Source organism: Peromyscus californicus, unplaced genomic scaffold, assembly GCF_007827085.1.
Source record: "Peromyscus californicus insignis strain IS unplaced genomic scaffold, ASM782708v3 Scaffold_13__1_contigs__length_99412109, whole genome shotgun sequence".
In the NCBI taxonomy this organism is placed as follows: Eukaryota; Metazoa; Chordata; class Mammalia; order Rodentia; family Cricetidae; genus Peromyscus; species Peromyscus californicus.
This window is the reverse complement of record NW_026294424.1, coordinates 24,842,733-24,862,307: the sequence shown is the minus strand read 5'-3', so window position 1 is coordinate 24,862,307 and position 19,575 is coordinate 24,842,733. Positions and strand designations below refer to the sequence as shown.

At 37.5% G+C, this 19,575-nt stretch overlaps 1 protein-coding gene across 9 annotated transcripts in view; it reads right to left on the bottom strand.

Moving 5' to 3' along the window:
- The window catches only part of Ehbp1 (EH domain binding protein 1), a 288,954-nt gene that overhangs the window by 156,546 nt on the left and 112,833 nt on the right, over positions 1-19,575 (bottom strand). For all 9 annotated transcript variants that reach the window (XM_052734711.1, XM_052734717.1, XM_052734718.1 and 6 more), the window contains exons 6-7: positions 15,672-15,853; positions 12,724-12,863 (exon numbers count right to left, since the gene is read on the bottom strand). In XM_052734711.1, the coding sequence (XP_052590671.1) occupies positions 12,724-12,863; positions 15,672-15,853 (322 nt within the window). The remainder of the gene's footprint in view (positions 1-12,723; positions 12,864-15,671; positions 15,854-19,575) is intronic.

Below are 19,575 nucleotides of genomic sequence, written 5' to 3'. Positions count from 1 at the left end.
CCGTCACCCCCTCCCCACACACACCTTTACTCTCCTCCTAACTGCTCTGAGGCTGCATGTGTCTGTGTGTATCTGTGTGTTTCGGAGTCAGGGTCTCACTATGTAGCCCACGCTTGTCTTGAATTTGCAGTGGTCTTCCTGCCTTAGCCTCCTGGGTGTTGAGACCGCATGTGTGTGCCACCATGCCTGGCTCTCACCAATGTAAATTCTAATTGGCAATTCCGGATAAATTCTGGGTTTTATTTGACTTCTGAATAAGCAGAAATAATCATTCACACCATGAAAATATGTTCCCCTTTTAGGACACCATATCTCCTTTTTCTTTAATCCTGTGGTGACTTCTAAGATTTACTCTGCCTCTAACTACTGTATCCCCTAGGGGCCAATTGCCAGCTTCATTCTTTCCCCACTCTCAATCCTCCCTTTTTCTTGGCTTAAGAACATGCATAAATGAAGAGAATTCTCAAATGTGCGCTGAGTGCTATTCACATAATGAACGTAGAAAATACCCTTATATACTTAAAATATAAAAGATGGAATTTAACAGCTGTCTATGTCATGGTCATCTTATATTTCTAACACCTAACATTGTTCTTATTGTATGGAGCAAGTTTTATTTCGTGAAGGAATGAATGAGAATCATCACACTTCACATCATACTTATTAAGGCACAGAGATAAAAGATCTATTTTATTTTTAATTATAGAAAAAGTGTGCTTTACTTATCTATATATTTATCTCCATGTATAATATTTGTATGTGTATATAAGTATAAATACCTACATATATATATATATATATATATATATATACACGTTTACATGTATGTGTATATGTGTATGTAATACATGCATACATCTATAATGTTTCATTTATCTTTAGAAATGTGGTTTAAGCCACCACCCAAAAATCTGGTGTCTTAAAGCAACTAATTTAATTTCTCATGGTCCTGGATTTGACTGCACTCTGTATGGACTGACTATACTCAGCAGCGTATTTCACTGCAGTCAGATGATGGATAAGGTTGTTTTTTCCATGTATTTGTTATTTTAGTCGAGAAGACTTGAACAAGGGATGTATCTAGGCATCTGCTCTTTCAGTGGACTTCCCATAAGGAGTCCTGCACCCTCTAAGCAGAACAGAGTCAGCGTAGGTAGACTTGTTATATGGCTGATAGTTTTCTCTACAGGCCTCAGCAGAATACTCACTGGTGCAGCAGTGGCACAATGATAGAGGAGTAACCAACCACTTGTTTTCATTGGATTTTAGGCCTGCTCCATGAGACAGAACCTGTATTTGATTGACACTGTTAATGAAACCAAGAACGTGAGACTGCACAGGTAATGGGCTGTAAGGGAAAACCTACTGTTATTCTCCTAAGTGAGCCTAGGAATAAAATGACTCCTAATAACATATTGCTATACCCATAGATGAGTGCTGTACTCCATTCTCACTGAAGAAACTTCTTGCAGCAGAGGATAATTAACATAGAGACCCACAACTGGACAACGTGCAGAAAGTGGGAGACTCTAGAGCATGCAATCCTAACTGGTCTTTCTCACATCACTCCCCTGAAAACTCAGCCAACTATGGAGAAGAGAGTACAGAGATGGTGAATGACTCCAAGGAAACAGCATTTTCCCGACACAACAGGGCTGATGCCCATATGAACTCCAGACAAAACCCCAGAACACAAAAGGGGAAACAGAAACCAAATCTTATCTCTAACCAAGAAGCTTTTTGGCAACTGATAGCTTCCAGGAGAGGGAAAATCAGTTTTCATTATGAAGTAACGCTGAGTATATAAACCATACTCCAGGGCAGCCCTCATGCTCATGACCAGTTGGCCAACACAAAACAGACTTTACTGTAGGAACAGGGGAAGGATCTAAAAAGGGTTGGGGGAGGATAAATATGATCAAAATGTATTGCATGGAAAATTTAAAAAACAACTCTATTCTGGAAATTATTAGATATATGTTTCATAGCTACTGCTGTTTTCATTTAGTTGGTTTTGTTGATAGAGACTCGTGCAGTATAGACTGTCCTCAAACTTGTCCTCCTGCCTTTACCTCCCCAATGCTGGAACTGGAAGCAAGGGTTGCTATTCTAGACTTGACTACTGTTTTCTAATCTATGAATTATTCATTTATTTTCTTAATATTCTATCTAGTAAGATTTAATTTTAATAAAAATCTAATTCATTAATTTTTTGTTTCATGGCTATTAGAGATGGTCCTTGACTTCCAATGAGTTTAAATTTCCATAAAGCCATTGTATATTCAAAATGAACTTAACCTAAATTACCACATGTCACAGCTTACCAACACAGCACACTGCAAAGTATTGGCTGCTCATCCTTGTAATGACATGGCTGACTGGGAGATGCAACTCTCAATAGTTAATCCTGCTGATCTATTTATCTGCCCTATGGCAAAACCATGCTATCTTGATTATTAAATCTTTACAATAATCTTAAAGCTGGTTTTACTATAATTATTATTAATTTGTTGTATTTCCCCTCACCCCCCGTAGATTTATATGTTCTCAGGTCCTTTGTATATTTTAAAATCAACTTTTTAATTTTATATTTTATTTTGATATTTAAAAATATCAAATATTTTAATAAATCGCAAATATTTTAATAAATAAAATACTTTGTTATTTTAAAATCAATTTTCTGGGTTTGCTTTAAGCCCTGCTAGGATTATAACTGGCCTTGAATTTATAGGTTGATTAGGGAAAAGTAATAATTTTGATTCTCAAATCTATGAATACAGAACTAACTCTCTGTTTATTGAAACTATTCTTATTACCTTCAATATTGTATTATAGTGCTATAAAGGTCTTTTACATCTTTCACTAATTTATTTCTAAGTAATCCGTAGATATTTTTCAAACTTCTGTTTTAAATGGGATTATGCTAGTTTCCATATGTTCATTGTTTATATGTAAAACAACATCTCTGTTCCTATACCAATCTCATATGCTATGTAACAAATCAGTATTCTAATGCAAGGTGGCACAGAAGTAGTGAGTGTAAACATGCTTGTCCCAGTTCCAGTCAAGAGGTAAGGGTTCCCTTATCAAAGTGAAGGAATACCACACCATTAAAACTTTGCTGAGAAACATGGTGTTCAATTTTGTCAAGTACTCATTCCTGCATCTATTAAGATGAATATATGATTTTTTCTTTATTTTGTAAATATGGTTAAACTAACCTTGAATTACTAGAATACACCCTTAGAGAAATCATACTGATACTTAGTTTCTACAAGCTCTTCCAAAATCTTAAGTTTCTAGCTTCTTCCTGGGCTCCTCACTCCCACTCCACCCCATCAAACAGCTTCTCAGGATCAGCAGAGTCTTCTTTGCACACTGAAGGCAGGGAAGCTAAATGCTCAGCTGTCACTAAGACAAGTGAGGTAGAACTAGGGTATAAGTGCAATGGAAACTACAATGGATGTGTAGTTTACCTTCTGCTACTTCTACTGTTCTCCACGGTAACATGCCCAGTTCCAAACAACGTGGAGACATCCCTGCTCTTTCTCTCCTCTCGGGATTTCCAACTCCTTTTTAATGATTTTTTAAATTGATGTATTTATTTTCAGTTTGGGGATTGAATATAGGGCCTCATGCTCACTAAGCTAATTACAGCTTTTCTATCACCAGCCATTCTAACTTCTTTAAAAATAGTTTTACTTTATAAACCCTCTGGCTCAAGAAGTCAGAATTGGGCTGGAGAGATGGCTCAGCAGCTAAAGGCTAGGTTCACAACTGAAAATATAAGTCAGAACTGCCCCATTTTTCTGTTTCTATCCTTACTTCCTTATCGTTATAACTACATAATAAGTTTGGGTCTCAAAAATTTCCTGTCCTCTAAATGGGCTTCCAAAATACATGGCTATTTAATTTCTCATGTTACATATTGCACAGAAATGCTATGATTTTGCATATGAACATCCTGGGTACTGGTAGTAGATACTCAGGTAAAAATAAGCAACTTAACAGGTGTATTCTCTAATGGGAATCTTCTGTTGATCCTAAGGAACCTTCTAATCAAAGGTGAGAGACCTACTTCTCCTTACTCAGAGTCCTGGGAAGTAGGACATTTAATCTCATAAGGCTGAGTCATACCATTATCAATTCTGGTGCTTCAAATCTCTAAGTGGTATCTCCTCTGCTACCATCTGTGCTGTTAGGAGTCTTTTCCCCTGAAGGTAGCCAATATGTCATTCTCTCTTCCTTCTCCCAAATTAACTTTATCAACTATGGATTAACAAACCCCAGGCAACACTGCTTATGGTAAAAATGACTCCTGCCTGATATGCCGCATATGGATGGTAGGACTCAGAATGTGCATCTGGTAGAAGACTAAAGCTTCTTCTTCTCTGGATGTGGAGAAGAACTGGCCTTGCACTGTCGGTGGACTTTGTAAGGTATATTTACCAAACCACTGAAAAAGACACTGGTTCCTATGCAGCACAAGGAATTTTAGGCAAACAACAACAATAACAAAACCTGCTGCTAACTACATGCATCTTGTCTCTTTGTACCCAGTTGTCACTGGTTGGTAGAGGACAAAGAATGGAACGAAATGATTTACTGTTTCCTATATAATATCCTTTTAAGTAAATCCAATGCTAAGTTTGGTCTATTTAGGCCACGTAAATCTGAATGTCTAAATAGATGATGATGATCTTTATCAACAAGGGGTCTTTATAATTTTTGAGTTCCCCCAATACTGTTTCATATAAAATGCTTTAGTTGGCCTTGACTTTGTTGAGGTTTATTAAATAGGATCTTGTCATTTACATAGGCACTTTTTTTCCTTCTTGTTTTGTATTTATTTACAAATTTAACATGGAAGCTGGGGTGATAGATGGCTTTCCTAACATGTTGAAGAACTGGAATTTAATCCCTAGACATCATAAAAATAATTAAACAAACAACAACAACAAGCAAGTAGACAGACAAAAAAACCAAATGAGACAGATTTAAAACAAAATCCTCAAGGTGAATTCCAAAGATGGGCATATTGCCAACTCCTGCTTCCAGCACGGTGAAGCTGCTGTACAGATGCAAACCCTGACTGCTTCAGGCTGGATATAATTTCTAGTGCTGACTAACTTTTCATCAAAAAGCTCTGTCTCCCTGCCAAGGTCTGTTACTCATGCTACACTTCAGGAATTTTTCTATTGTAGTTAAAAATTTTCCAGTCCATCCACTGACATTGCATTTCTACAGAATGGACTGTCACCTACAGTTCCAATAAAGGTTCTCGTTTGAGAGCCTGCCTCAAACAGAACAGAGCAACAATTTTGGATCAGTCCAAAGACAGATGCTATGGATTAACCCTCTGTAGAAGACACATTTTGTCAATTACCAGACACTGCTGCAAAGGCTCCCTTCTCTAAGCCATTAGCAAATCTACAAAAAGAGTGCTCCTCTCAAAGATGAGGCTGGGCAGAATCCCTCCATGGACTAAGGTGAGAATCCGAAAAGTAACAGACGTTCTCAACAGCTGAGGGAAAAGGCCATCATACCTGAAGCAGAATTAATAGCAGCAGGACAAGCCAGGGGAAGTCCTTTCCCTATGGCAATAACAACCAACAGAACAGGAGCAAGGCAGCAGTTCAAAGGACTTCTGCTGTGGCCTCAGGCCCACAACCTAAGACCCTGGTCAACTAAGACCAGAAGGTACAAGACTATGCACTGAAACCAGACAAACAAAATATTGTGAGACTGGGAAAAAAAAGTCTTGAATCAGATCTGAACAGAACTCAGAAAGCTGAAAGTAGGTTCCTCAGGAACCGGGAACCAACTTTCACAGAATCTGAGTAGTGTGTACAACATTGGTAAGAGCTACACAAGATGATAGGACTTAATACACGTCTTTCAATAATAACTAAGAATATTAATGGTCTTGATTTCTAATGAAAAGACACTGATTAGCAGACTGAATTTTAAAAATAGGATCCAAGAAACACACTTTGCTTTCAAAGAAATACACTATCTTAGAGAGGGAGGATGGGAAAGGGTATTCCAGCTAATGGAAATATGAAACACTCCAGTATAGCTAACCTAATATATGGCTAGAAATTATCTAACATCTAGATATTAGATAATATCTACAAAATAGACCTCAAAGCAAATCTGGAGTGATAAAAAGTCACTTTATACTGGAATAATCCATAAAGAAGACATTATAATACATCAATTTTCATAAAACAATATAAGATACAAAGCTACAGATTAACCCTAACACTGCAATGTTGGGTGATTTCAAACCCCACTCCCACTGAGGCAGGTCATTGATTAACTGCTATCACAGATCAAATGGACTTAACAGGTTTCTACAGAACATTCCACCCAAATATTGCAGTACTCTGCATTCTTCTCAGCAGCTCTAAACTTCCTCTAAAATAGATAATGTTAGGACAAAAGCAAATCTTAACAAATATAAATGAAAGCAGCCTTTTGTATTCTATCTGACCACAATGAAATAAAGCTAGAAATCAACAGCAAGAAAAGCTACAGAAAACACAAACTAATGGAAATTAGACAACACATTGCTGAATGATAAATGGTTAACTGAAGAAATTAAAAAGAAAATTAAAAAAATTCTTAAACTGAATGAAAATAAAGACAAAACATACCAAAACCTGTGGGATATAATGAAAGAAAGGAGTGCACAGTTCTAAAAGCCCAAATTAAAAGGGAGAGAAATCTCAAATAAATAAGTAATGATGCACTTAAATCTCCAAGAAAACAAGAACAAGCCAAACCCAAGAGCAGCCGATGAAAAGAAGTAACAGGAACAAGGCAGAAGGTCAGTGAGGCGTATAACAAGTAAAGGTGCTTGCCGCCAACACGGTGCATACGAGGACTGACCCGTGCAATTTGTCCTCTGACACACACAAATAAATTCATTTGAGAAGAAGAAGAAGAAGAAGAAGAAGAAGAAGAAGAAGAAGAAGAAGAAGAAGAAGAAGAAGAAGAAGAAGAAGAAGAAGAAGGCAGAAGTTAATGAACAGAAGTGTAACTACCAAATTCATTTTATGAAATTACATCAAAATCAGAGGAAAAAGAATAATGAAAAAAGAAAATTACAGACCAATCTCCTTGATGGACAGAGACACAAATTTCTCAAAATATTTAAAAACTAAATTCAAGAATACATCAAAATGATCATCATGATCAAGGTAATTTCATTCCAGAGACTCGGGGATGTTTATAACATATACAAATCAACATATGTAACATATTCCATCAACAGATCAAGGACACAAATGACACAATTATTTCAATAGATGCAGAAAAGGCCTCAGGCAAATCCAACATTCCTTCATGACAAAAACTATGAAAAACCAGGAACAGAGGGACCATATCTCAATACAATAAAGGACATACACACCATGACAAACCTAGAGTCAACATCATGCTAAAAGGAAGAAAACTAAAACATTAGAAGCAAGACAAGGGTGTGCATTCTATCCACTCCTACTCAGGAAGCTTGAAGTCTACCTAGAGCTATAAGACAAGAGAAGAAATAAAAGGTATACAAACAGGAAAGGAAGGTTATAGTAGTAGTATTTGCAAATGACATGAGTATATACATAGTAATCCTATGGAGTCCACCAGCAAACTCCTAGAGCAGATAAACACTTTCTGCCAAGTGCTAATATTCAAAATTAACATTAAAAATGAAATTTAAAAAATGACTTATTTTGTATGTGTCGGTGTTTTGCCTACATGTCGGGTACCATGTGTGTGCCTGATGCCAATGGAAGCCAGAGGAAAGAGTTCGATCCCTGGGATTGGAGTCACAGGTGGTTGTGAGCCACCAAGTAGGTGCTGAGAATCAAAACGGGCTCCTCTATAAAAGCAGTCAACCTATCTCTCCAACACCCAAAAATAACATACAAAAATCAGTGGCCCTACCATATTCCAATAATAAAAGCATTAAGAAAGAAATCAGGGAAGCAAACCCATCCACAACCTTAAAAAAAAAAAAAAGAAAAAAAAGCCTTGGCATAAACCTAATCAAGAAAGAGAAAGACCCTTTACAACCAAAATTTGAAACACTGAAGAAGAAAATTGAGGATGATACCAGAAGATGGAATGGTCTCCTATGCTCATGACTGGAAAAATTAGTATTGTGAAATATGATTGTTCCCACCAAAAGCAATCTAATGATTCACTGCAATATTTACCAAAATTCTACAACCATTCTTTCATGGAAATCTTACAATTTCTATGGGAGACAAGAGGGATTGCTCAGTAGAGAGCAGCTGCGAGCAAGCCTGACAACCTGAGTTCAATCACTGGGACCAACATAGGAGTGGAGAGAAAACCAGCTTCCACAACTTTTCCGCTGACCTCCACAAGCATGCTGTGGAAAGTGCACATGGACACACCCATACACACACACTAAATAATAAAAAATTAATATGTAAGCATGAAAAGCTTTTGATAGTCAAAACAATTCTGAACAATAACACCAGAAGTATAACATACCAGATTTTCAAATTATTTAAAAAAAAACTTTTATTTCAAAATTTATTACTACAGAGCCATAATAATGATGGTGGTGGTGGTGGTGGTGGTGGTGGTGGTGGCGGTGGTGGTGGTATGGCACTGTCACAGAAGCAGATGTGAAGATCAATAGAATATAATTAAGATCCAGGTATAAACCCAAATATGTATAGCTACCTGGTTTTTACCAAAGATTCTGAAAACCACACTGGATAAAAACAGCCTCTTTAATCCTATATGGTGTTGGGAAAAGGAAATATCCACATGCAGAAGAATGGAACTAGATGCCTATCTCTCACCCATTACAAAAACCAACTCCAAACAGATCAAAGGCCTAAATGTAAGGTCTGACACTCAGAAGCTGTTAGAGGAAATGGTAGAGAAAACAATCCAAGATCTAGTTAAAGTGAGGACTTTCAGAATCGGATTTCACTTGCTCAGAGAATAAAGCCAAGAACTGACAAATTAAACCTTGTAAAATTCAAAAGCTTTCTGTACAGCAAAGCAAAGTCACTCAAGTGAAATGGCAACCTACAGGATCTTCACCAGCTATACATGTGACAGGATTCATGTCTAGAATACAGTCTACAAAAAGAAGTAAACATAAACCTGCTGTGGGATGGTCTGTATGTCAAGTGTGTTGCTGATTGGTCAATAAATAAATCACTGATTGGCCATTGGCTAGGCAGGAAGTGTAGGTGGGACAAGGAGGAGAATAAAGCTGGGAAGTGGAAGGCTGAGTCAGAGAGACACTGCCAGCCGCCATGATGAGAAACAGCATGTGAAGATGCCGGTAAGCCACGGGCCACGTGGCAAGGTATAGATTAATAGAAATGGATCAATTTAAGCTGTAAGAACAGTTAGCAAGAAGCCTGCCATGGCCATACAGTTTGTAAGCAATATATAAGTCTCTGTGTTTACTTGGTTGGGTCTGAGTGGCTGTGGGACTGGCGGGTGAGAGAGATTTGTCCTGACTGTGGGCCAGGCAGGAAAACTCCAGCTACATAAACCAGACAACCCAGTGGAAAAATGGACTATATATTGGCAGAGTCCTCAAAAGACGAGATCCAAATGGCTAGTAAGTACTTTTTAAAAGTTTCTAGGGAAATGCAAACTAAAACTACATCCAACCCCAGTGAGAAAGACTGTCATCAAGAAAACAATGATAACCAATGCTGGTGAGGAGGTGGAGGAGGGCGAACACTTACTGCTGGTGGGAGTGTAAACTGGCAACCACTGTGGAGGAGCTAAAGTAGAGTGACCATATGACAACTGCTACACCACTGCTGGACCAGCAGCCAAAGGATGTCACTGCAGCAACACTTGCTCATACTTGCTGCTCTATTCAACAGCTAGGACATGCAATCAGTCAACTGATGAACGGATAATAAAGGTTTAGTACATATTCATGATAGAAGTTTATCAGGTTGTAAAGCATCCCCCAGCCACTATCTAATTGGAATTAAGTTCCACTCCATGAGCTAGAACCCATGCCTGACACTACCTTGGTGGTCAAGAACATGAGAGAAGATAGGCCACGGACTCAGAAGCAAACCAAATACTGTTCTTTTGCTAAAGGAACATAGCAATAAAATGACTCCTACCAACATTATGCTATACTCATAGATCAGTGTCTTGCTTAGCCATTATCAGAGAAACTTCCTCCTATGGTAGGTGGGAACAAATACAGAGATCCACAACTAGAGATGTGCTAGTTGTACTAAACAATTTTCAAATTACTATACAAAAATGCTTAAATTTCAAAATATTCTCAGGGGCTGGAGAGATGGCTCAGCAGTTAAGGGTACAAGGTCTCTCTCTCTAATAAGAGGACCTTGGAACACTCAGTCCTAAATGGGAAGTCTCCATCAAATTCCTCCTCTCAGGGCTCAGAGAACTCTTCGGAAGGGAGGGGAGGGGATTGAAAGAGCCAGGGGGATGGAAACATCAAGGAAGCAAGGCCTTGTGGATACGACAGGACTGATACATATGAACTCAGGGACAGTGGCTCAGTGAACTCAGGCACAGCATGCACAGGGCCTACTCCAGTCTCAGCCAGATGGGGTCTGAGCGCTGAGAGGGGAAAGAGACATAAGCCCCCCTAACCCAGAAGCTAGCGCTAATTGATAACTGCTCACAAAGGAACAATCAGTTTTCTCCAATGGAGTCTCACTGGGATACAAACCACACCCAAGGGCAGGCCCCAGGCCCAGCATAGAGAGCCAACACAAACCAAACTCGAGGGTAGTTTGGAGATTGTTTGTATCTCACAATGCTCTGTGTGAGCTTCACCCTCCCACTACAGATCTTCTGCTTATACGTTATGGTTTCTGATTTTGTCTTTTATGGGATTGCTGTGTGCAAATGTGTGCCTCGGCATCTGTATGTGTTTCTTACGCTTGTTCTTGGGCTCTTCTTTCCCCACCATGTCTGTTTTGTCCCGTTTTGATTTGTGTTTATCTTATTTTACTTTTTATAGTTACTATTTTACATACTTGTTTATACTCTGATGAGAGAAAGAGCAGGTGTGGATTTGGGTGGAGGGGGAAGTAAGGAGGATGGAGGAGTTGGGTATAAAAAACTGTAATCAGACTATACTATATTGGGGAAAAGAATTTATTTTCAATAAAAATAAAGTATTGTGCTGATGCTGCCATCATTAGAAAATGCAATTGTATGCCAGCATTTATTATTTGGGGGAAAAACAGATACTACTGAAATAAATATAATAGCCCAAAGGAGATAGAGGGAAGGGACTGATAAAGAAAACTATATTGCATTTCTGATAAGAGGAGTGATAACATATTCTGTTTTAATTTTAATATTAGTAAGGGTCCACAGGTTCATTCATTTATCTGTTTGGTTTATTCATTTTAAAGTCTATTATTCTAAAATGAAAACAGGACATACAATATTCAAATTACTCTAGCAAAAAATGCTTAAATTAAAAGAAAATTGTCAGGGGCTGAAGAGATATCTCAGCAGTTAAGAGTGCTGGCTGCTCTTGAAGAGGACAGGGGTTCAATTCCCAGCACCCACACAGCAACTCACAACCATCTCTAATTTCTAGTTCCAGGGACTCTGACACCCTTTCTGGCTTCCATCAAACCAGGCATGCATGTGATGTACAGACATATATGCAGGCAAAACACCCATCACATAAAATAATGTAAAAAATTAAAAATCAGAATGGCAAAATGTAGGGAAATAGAGGGAAAAATAAGAAAAGATCTCAATATATATATATATATATATATATATTTTGAAAGTATACACACATACATATATATTTATATATACACCAACAGAAGTGAAATTAAGTCAGCTATTGGGAGAGTAATCTTTTTAAATTCTGTGTGTGTGTTCACTTGGGTATGTGAATAGGCAGGTGGGTACATGTACAAGTGTGGTGTAAGTGTGTATGGGCCCAAAGCCAAAGTTAGGTATCTTTCTCAATTCTCTCACTGAACCTGGAGCCCACTGATTTTGCGAGGTCACTGAGCCCCACAGACCCTCCTCTCCATCCCTCCAGCACTGGGATTACAGATCTCTGAGCTTCCGGGGACTGAACTCTGGTCGTTATGCTATGTGGCAGGCATTTTCCTGACTAAGTCACTGCCACAGCCCTGCAAATAGTTATTAAAAAGCAAACATTATCAGGCTAGATTAACCAAATGATACCTAGTAGAGATGTACTGAAAGTAATAGAGATGAGCTAAAAATAAAACAATACATGTGACAAACAAATGATACACAGTTTACAAATATCAACATTGGACAAGATTTCAAGGCAAGAAGTATAAAATGGAGCAAAGTGATGCTGATTATGATAAGGTCATAAAACCATGGGGTTTTTTGTTTGTTTGGTTTTTGGTTTTTGGGTTTTTTTGGACCAAATACTTTAGGACTTAACTCCTCTATACAAAAGGATAAGACCATAAATAGGTTAATTTTTGGAAAATTAACAAAAATACATCATCTGTTTAAAGTACAGTAAGATTTTTGAAAACTGAAACCAAAGGGACACTGAATCTTATTTGATTGACCAGAAGTAAACAAGGTAGAAATATACACACAAAGCACATGTAAAACATACTGTCTTACACACATTTGAGTTAAAAAAGAAATGAAAACTTAAGTCACAAACTAGAAAGTCAGATTTAGTTCAATGTCAGTGAAGCCAACCTGTAATCTTTGCTGCCTTCTCCTCTTGGTTCACTCGGTTCTCATCCTCATCTTCATTATCTTCTTCAAAATCATCTAAGTTGCCAATGTCAGCCTGCTTCATACTCATCAGACTAGCCAAGCTCTGCATATCTTCATCCCTATATCAAATAGTCAAATATAATAGATAGCTTATTAAGTGACATTATTCAAAAATACTTAGAAAATAGATGTTTACTATGCCTAATCTGAAAATCTTAAATCCCAAACACTGCCAAATCGAAAGCCCTGTGAAACCCAAGCTTTTGTATGCTAAGATGCCACACATGGAAAACCTCAGCCTCGACAGATGAGAGGTTGCAGTCAAGGCTCAGGTGCACTAAAAACACTGTACACAGCTACTTTAGGCCGGTATATAAAGTATGTGTGAAAGTGAAATGGTTTAGACTTGGGTCCCCTCCCTATGATATCCTTATGTGTATGTAAACACCCCAAAATCTGGGAAAAAAGGAAATCTGAAAACTTCCAGAGCTAAGCACTTTGAATGGATACAAAATACATAATATTAACATACTCTTTCTTTCTATAAAATATGAGTACACCTTTCATGTTGTGTAAAAATATATTTAAATGCAAGAATTTTTAAATTTTTATAAATTTTAAATGGCATGTTTAATTACTACAGAGCAAACAAGACTAAACTCTAACTGGTTAAGACTTTAGAAGGTACTTAAACTGCCACCCAGCAGAAGACAATAGTTTCTGCAGAGAATTCAAGCATGTTTTCTTGAGCATTAAGTCTAGAAACAAAACCTTGGGCAGTTTACAAATGAGATAAATCTCAACTTTAAAATAAAACTTGAGATGGACTGAGATGGTCCAGAGGTTAAGAGCACTGGCTGCCCTTCCAGACAAAACTGGGTTCAATTCCCAGCACCCACATGGAAGTTCACAACTGACTAAAACTCCAGTTCTAAAGGGTCCAACACCCTCTTCTGGTCTTTGCAGGTATCAGGCATGCCCGTGGTATACAGACATATACACAGACACACAAAATAATAAAACAAATTAAAAAAATAAAACACTTAAACTTCCCAAAGGAATTAGAACAGGAATTCTTAATTGAAACCAGGAACCATTCTGGATCTGCGGGCCGGAGAGAATCAAACAGCAAATCATGCAAATCATGTGTAAGTTTTCCACGGAGCCATCGGCCCTAAAAGGAACTACTGCAACCCAAAACAAATCATCTAAAGCAAAGTCTAGTCTTTCTAAGAAACACGGTGAGCCGGGTGCTGGTGGCGCATGACTTTTATCCCAGCACTCGGGAAGCAGAGCCAGGCGAATCTTTGTGAGTTCGAGGCCAGTCTGGTTTACAGAGCAAGATCTAGGACAGACACCAAAACTACACAGAGAAACCCTGTCTCGAAAAAAACATCAAAAAAAAAAAGAAACACGAGATGAAATCCTCAGCTAATTATTAGTTAAACACCATATATTTGATAAAATACAAACTTTTATCTCAAAAATATTTAAAAATATAAATTTTTGAAAATTTATATTAAATATCTTGAGGCAAATTACTTATGTTTTCTTGGTCTGTTATTTTTACCTTAAATCTCACTGAACACATTTTAATATGTTATATAACATATTAATTTTCAATTTTGTATATGTCCTCTAAATTCAGGCAGAAAAATTAAAATACTGTCATTTTATAATCTTTACTAATTTTATCTTTGAAATATGGTATAACTTTGCAAACTAAGCCACGTATAGAAATTCTTCACATTTTATTTCACGTAGGCTAAGTTTACAAAATTTCTTCCCTCTTTTTAAACAAATTTCATGATAGTTTACATTAACAATAAAAGTTTTATTACTTCATATGAGTGCCTTCCAAATTCTCAGTTATTAGTAATAAATTAAAAGGAAAGGGAGTTCTCAAAAACTTCCTCTTCCTATTAACTTGAGACTCTTGATTTAAATGAACTTTTCCTTACCCAGACTGCTATGGACGGAACCAGCACATTTACTGCTCTGTCCGCGGAAGGACTGCCACCCTCAAGTGTTTGCTCTCTCTTCTTCCTCTGTTCCTTTCCTTTGGCTCACACTTCAGGGTAAGAGTTTTATTTTCCCCCAGTGTTTACAGTCAGAGGAAAGACTCAGCTGCTTCCGTTCTCAAGCACCTCACTAAACACACTCACCTGGAACACAGCTTCCCTCAGCTTATGATGCCATCAACCAGGTCACTGGCTGCCTTGGAGATGAGTGCCAAACATCTCACTTTGGGTGATACACAGAAACCAGCCTTATCAGTCAAGCAGACATGACCAATTATAGTAACCACACTCTACGGGCTAAATATGTGCAGAACTGTGCTTCAGACTGGACCGTCTTCTCCCTTATCTTTAATGGGAAATTCTCAACATAGCATTTCCATTTACTCTGTCCCTTCATCTTCTACTCCAAGTGCAGACTACTGCACTGTATATATCACATGTATTTGTTCTTGACTTGATTATCTGCTATAAGTGTTTATTAGAAGTGATTTTTGGTTTGGTTTTTTGAAAAAGGTATTGTGTTGGTTACTTGACACAAACCCAAAGTCATTTAGGAAAAGGGAATTGAGAAATTAATCGCCTCCATCAGATTGGCCAGTAGGCTTGTCTGTGGAACATTTTCTTGATTGATGATTGATATGGAAGGGGCCAGCCCACTGTGGGTGGTGCTACCCCTAGGCAGGTGAGCCTGGTGCATAAGAAAGTAAGCTGAGAAGGGCAAGAGCCAGCCCAATAAGCTCTGCTCCTCCACAGCTTCTGCTTCAATGCCTGCCTTGAGGTCATGCCTGGCTTCACTGGCATGACATATGATGGGAAGTTCACCTTACTGCCCTTCTAGTAAGACCAACGCTGTGGTGTTTAGAAACACAGTATGAATGAAGTCACTTATTGATGATAGAAACTCACGTTGCTTTTCCTTCCCGAAGGAAGATACAAGATAATGAAAACTGGAGAGTGGCAGACACAACTTTTTTAGATAAAGGCTTGAATTTTAACTTGACATCGGTTTGAGTTGGCATAGGGCTTGCATATTGTTTCATATTAATGTTGCTAGTAGCAAGAGCTTTCCTCCGACCAGAAGGGGATTCCTGGAAGAGAAAAAATAATTATGTAGTTGAGAATTATTTTATAGCCAATAAAAAATTTAAGAACTTTCTTCACTAAAGAATTCTTATGATACAATAATAAAATTGTGATGAGCTTTTATTACAGCTTTTTATAACTAAGTAAAGTACATAAAAAATAAATAAAACAGGAAGAGATGGCCCAGGTGAAAATACTCATACTAGAGGAAAACACGGAATAAAAACTAGTAAAGAGCACACACAGGGGCTCATACCTGCAGCCTCAGCACTAGTGTGGGTAGAGGCAAGAGGATCTTTAGTTCACAGCTAGCCCCAACTCTCTGAGAGTCTGCCTCAAGGAAAGTAAGAAAGGCTCCAGGGCAGTGTGGGAAAACATCTGTCACAGGCTGGCCCAGAAAGTAGTCATTAACTGCCTCCTCCATTAAATTAATGTAACGTGATGGTATTTTCCCGTCAAACCTATAATTTTTTTCTAAGACATTTTAGATCATTCTAGTCTTTTCCTTAAGATCACATAAGTCAGCAAAGAAACTGTTTTGTCAGATCTCACGCCCAGGGCAACACTGCTGACTGATCACAGCATACCTAAAAAGTTCTTTAAAACAGCTAGTGCCCATTCATCAGAACCATACAACAAGAAGCCTGTTTGCTATCAAAAGTGTTTAATATTCCATTAACAATTCATTGTGATTCATAACTGCTTTTTATACAGTAGGGCTTAGGAGACTAATGAGAACAGGACAGTAAATGATTGGGCATTAACCATGTGTAAGGGCATCATGCAAATTCTGTAGATATATAACACATAAGATAATCTTTCATTGTGTTCTACTGGCAAGAGGAAATTCAGATGCAAGACAGTTTGTGATAATGTAAACCAGAGGTCAATACTGTCCACTATTTTTTGAAGTTGACCTTGGAATTGAAAGCAACATTAAAGCTTAACATCCAAGCCTCGTGATCTTGAATAAGTCAAGAAACCTCAGCCTTGGTAATATTCCCTATAAAATAAGGAGTTACTAAATTACTCAAATTCAATTACTCAATTTTCCAACCAAGGCAGGAAATTTTATCATTAACACCTTTATTACTATTCAATAAATCCTGATCCATCCTATAAGAGGTAAATTTGCCTAAAGTAAGACTATTGTACTTGAATCAAAGCATTACAAGACTTTTTTTTTTAAAAAAAACCTAACATTTCTGCCTTACAAATAGGTAAAATACAATGTCACCTCCCTAAAGAATACCTATTTTAAAATGTGGTCTTATCTGTCAGATTATGCACAGCAATATTACACAGAACTATTAGTGCATGCAGATACCTTATGAATGAATTTCAAAAATGCATCAACCACTTGAGAAGAAGTTAAGCCCTCTCAGAAGAAATACTTAGGAATATGCAAATACCCTCAACTGAATCAAGTTGAACAGATGTGACTATCCCTAACAATACAAGTGTTCTTTCCCTGGTTGCTACTGTCAATCAAAGGATAAGATTAAGGTCCAAGGTTTTGACAATGTGCAAAATGAAAAAGTACAGTCGGGAATATCAATTTATTACACTGATATGAACAATAATCTCTTATTGTACCTTTAGAATAGCTAACAACTTCTACGTATAATACAGAATGTAAAGCCTCAGGTTGAAAAGCATGACATACAAATTGTCACTTTATTACTCTCAGTGATTGTTCTGTTTCACAAAATTATGACACTGATCCTTAATATAACAATTTAATTTTATAATAAACTATAAAATTAACATAACTTAAGACACTGCATAATTTTGAAAGCTTTGTTTGAAGACACTCCTTTTTTTCTTTAACTTATTTCTTTTTTTTTTATTTTGCAATACAGTTCAGTTCTACGAAGACACTCCTTTTAAGCTATAGAGTTTTTAGTGATTAACAGTCTATAAATTTCATTATTTTATTGTTAGAGCAAAGGTTATATAGAGAAACTTTTCTGCTTAAGTATTTGGTACTGTGCACCTCTGAAGCAATAGGTAACACAACATACTAAGTTTTAAACACAATCCGTCACACTACTTAAGCAAAAACTTTTGAATAGTGTTCATTAAAAAAAAAAATAAACAAAACTAACAGAACTTATACAAAACAAATGCCACACAGCCCCGGATCCCATTTCTTCACATCCTAACTAGTAGACCTACAACTAGGTCCAGGAATCAGCTGATTTTTAGCAAATTCCACACTACCATTCTCTCCTCTCGCCACCTCTTTACTCCTTTCCTCCCTCCGGCTCGCACTCCCCCCCACACTATGGCTCCCACCCTCTAGTTAGGTGATCATGACCTAGTCAGTCTAAAATCACATTTTCAGATCCCCTGAGGAAGCTCCCATAAAATTACCATTAAATTCTCATTCTCTCTGTCATAACTTCTCATTGCTATAGAAAGTCTATATATTTCCATTTCTAAGAAATGTAACTTATTATAGTTGGAAATCAGAAAAATGGAAGATAGAATGTGGCATTAGACTTATTTCTATAGCTAAGTTTCAGTTTCTCTTTCTCATATTGATGAATATTTTAAAAAGAAGCTGAACACCAGCGAGTATTGCTAGGAACCATCTTTTGTACGGCTGGGGACTGTGTCAACCGGCACAGCCACTTGGGGAACAACTCTGCATTGCGTTCTAAAGTTGAATTCATGCACACATTATGACTGAGCAACCCCCATCAGTCTCTGAGACTGAGTCCTAGAAAAATCTTCACAACAAAAATGACAGATCAGAAGCCGCTCTCTCTCTGTTATGTGGCAAATGAAAGAGTCAGAAAAACCAAGAGTTAATAATCCCAGAGACAGAGGGGCAGACAGAACACAAACTGCAAAGAGGAGGACTGGACACCTAAAAACTGCCATGGAAAAGAAAGAGAAAGGTAACGCCTTGGAAAGGAGGAGGCACCATGTGGCTTGGCAGCAGGCTGAGCGGAAATCCACCCAAAAGTGGTTTGTTTTCTCTTCTCTGAGTGGTACTGGCACCTGAGCTCTCAAGTGAGGACTGTTTACTAATATCTTTAAATAAAACTGGAGGAGATACCCACAAGCAGAGGTGTAAATTGCAACACAGAAATACAAGAAACATGAAAAGACAAGGCACCAGGACTGCTCCAAAGAGTCATAATTCCCCAATCACAAAATCCAGAGGCACTGAAATGAGTAAAATGCCAGATGAAGAATTCAAAAATTTACTTGTAAAAATGGTCAGTGACTTCAAAGATGACAGAAATAAGCAGATAATTTGAAGAAAGCAACTCAGGATGTAAGATAATATACAACATCCAAGAAAAGGCAAGGAAATTGAATTTTGGGGGAGGAAGATAAATGGTGACAGAAACACTGGAAATGAAAAACTCAACAAATTAAAACGAAAAACAGAGTCAAAAGTATCACCAGTAGATTTGACCAAGCAGGGAGGTTTCAATATGGACAAGATCAAGGAAATATAGTCAGACATTAATATCGAAAAATACGAGCATGACCACAACTTTTAAAAAACTCTGTGACATAACTAAAGAACAAACCTAAGAATCCGTAGAGTAGAAGAAAGAGCAGAGATAAAAACTGAAAGCACAGAACAACTATTCAATGAATTAGAGAAGAAAAAGGAAGGGAAAGAAATGAACAGCCAAACATGAGGCATTTAAAACTCCAATAGACAGGACCAGGGAGCTTCCCATGACACATTATATTCAAGATG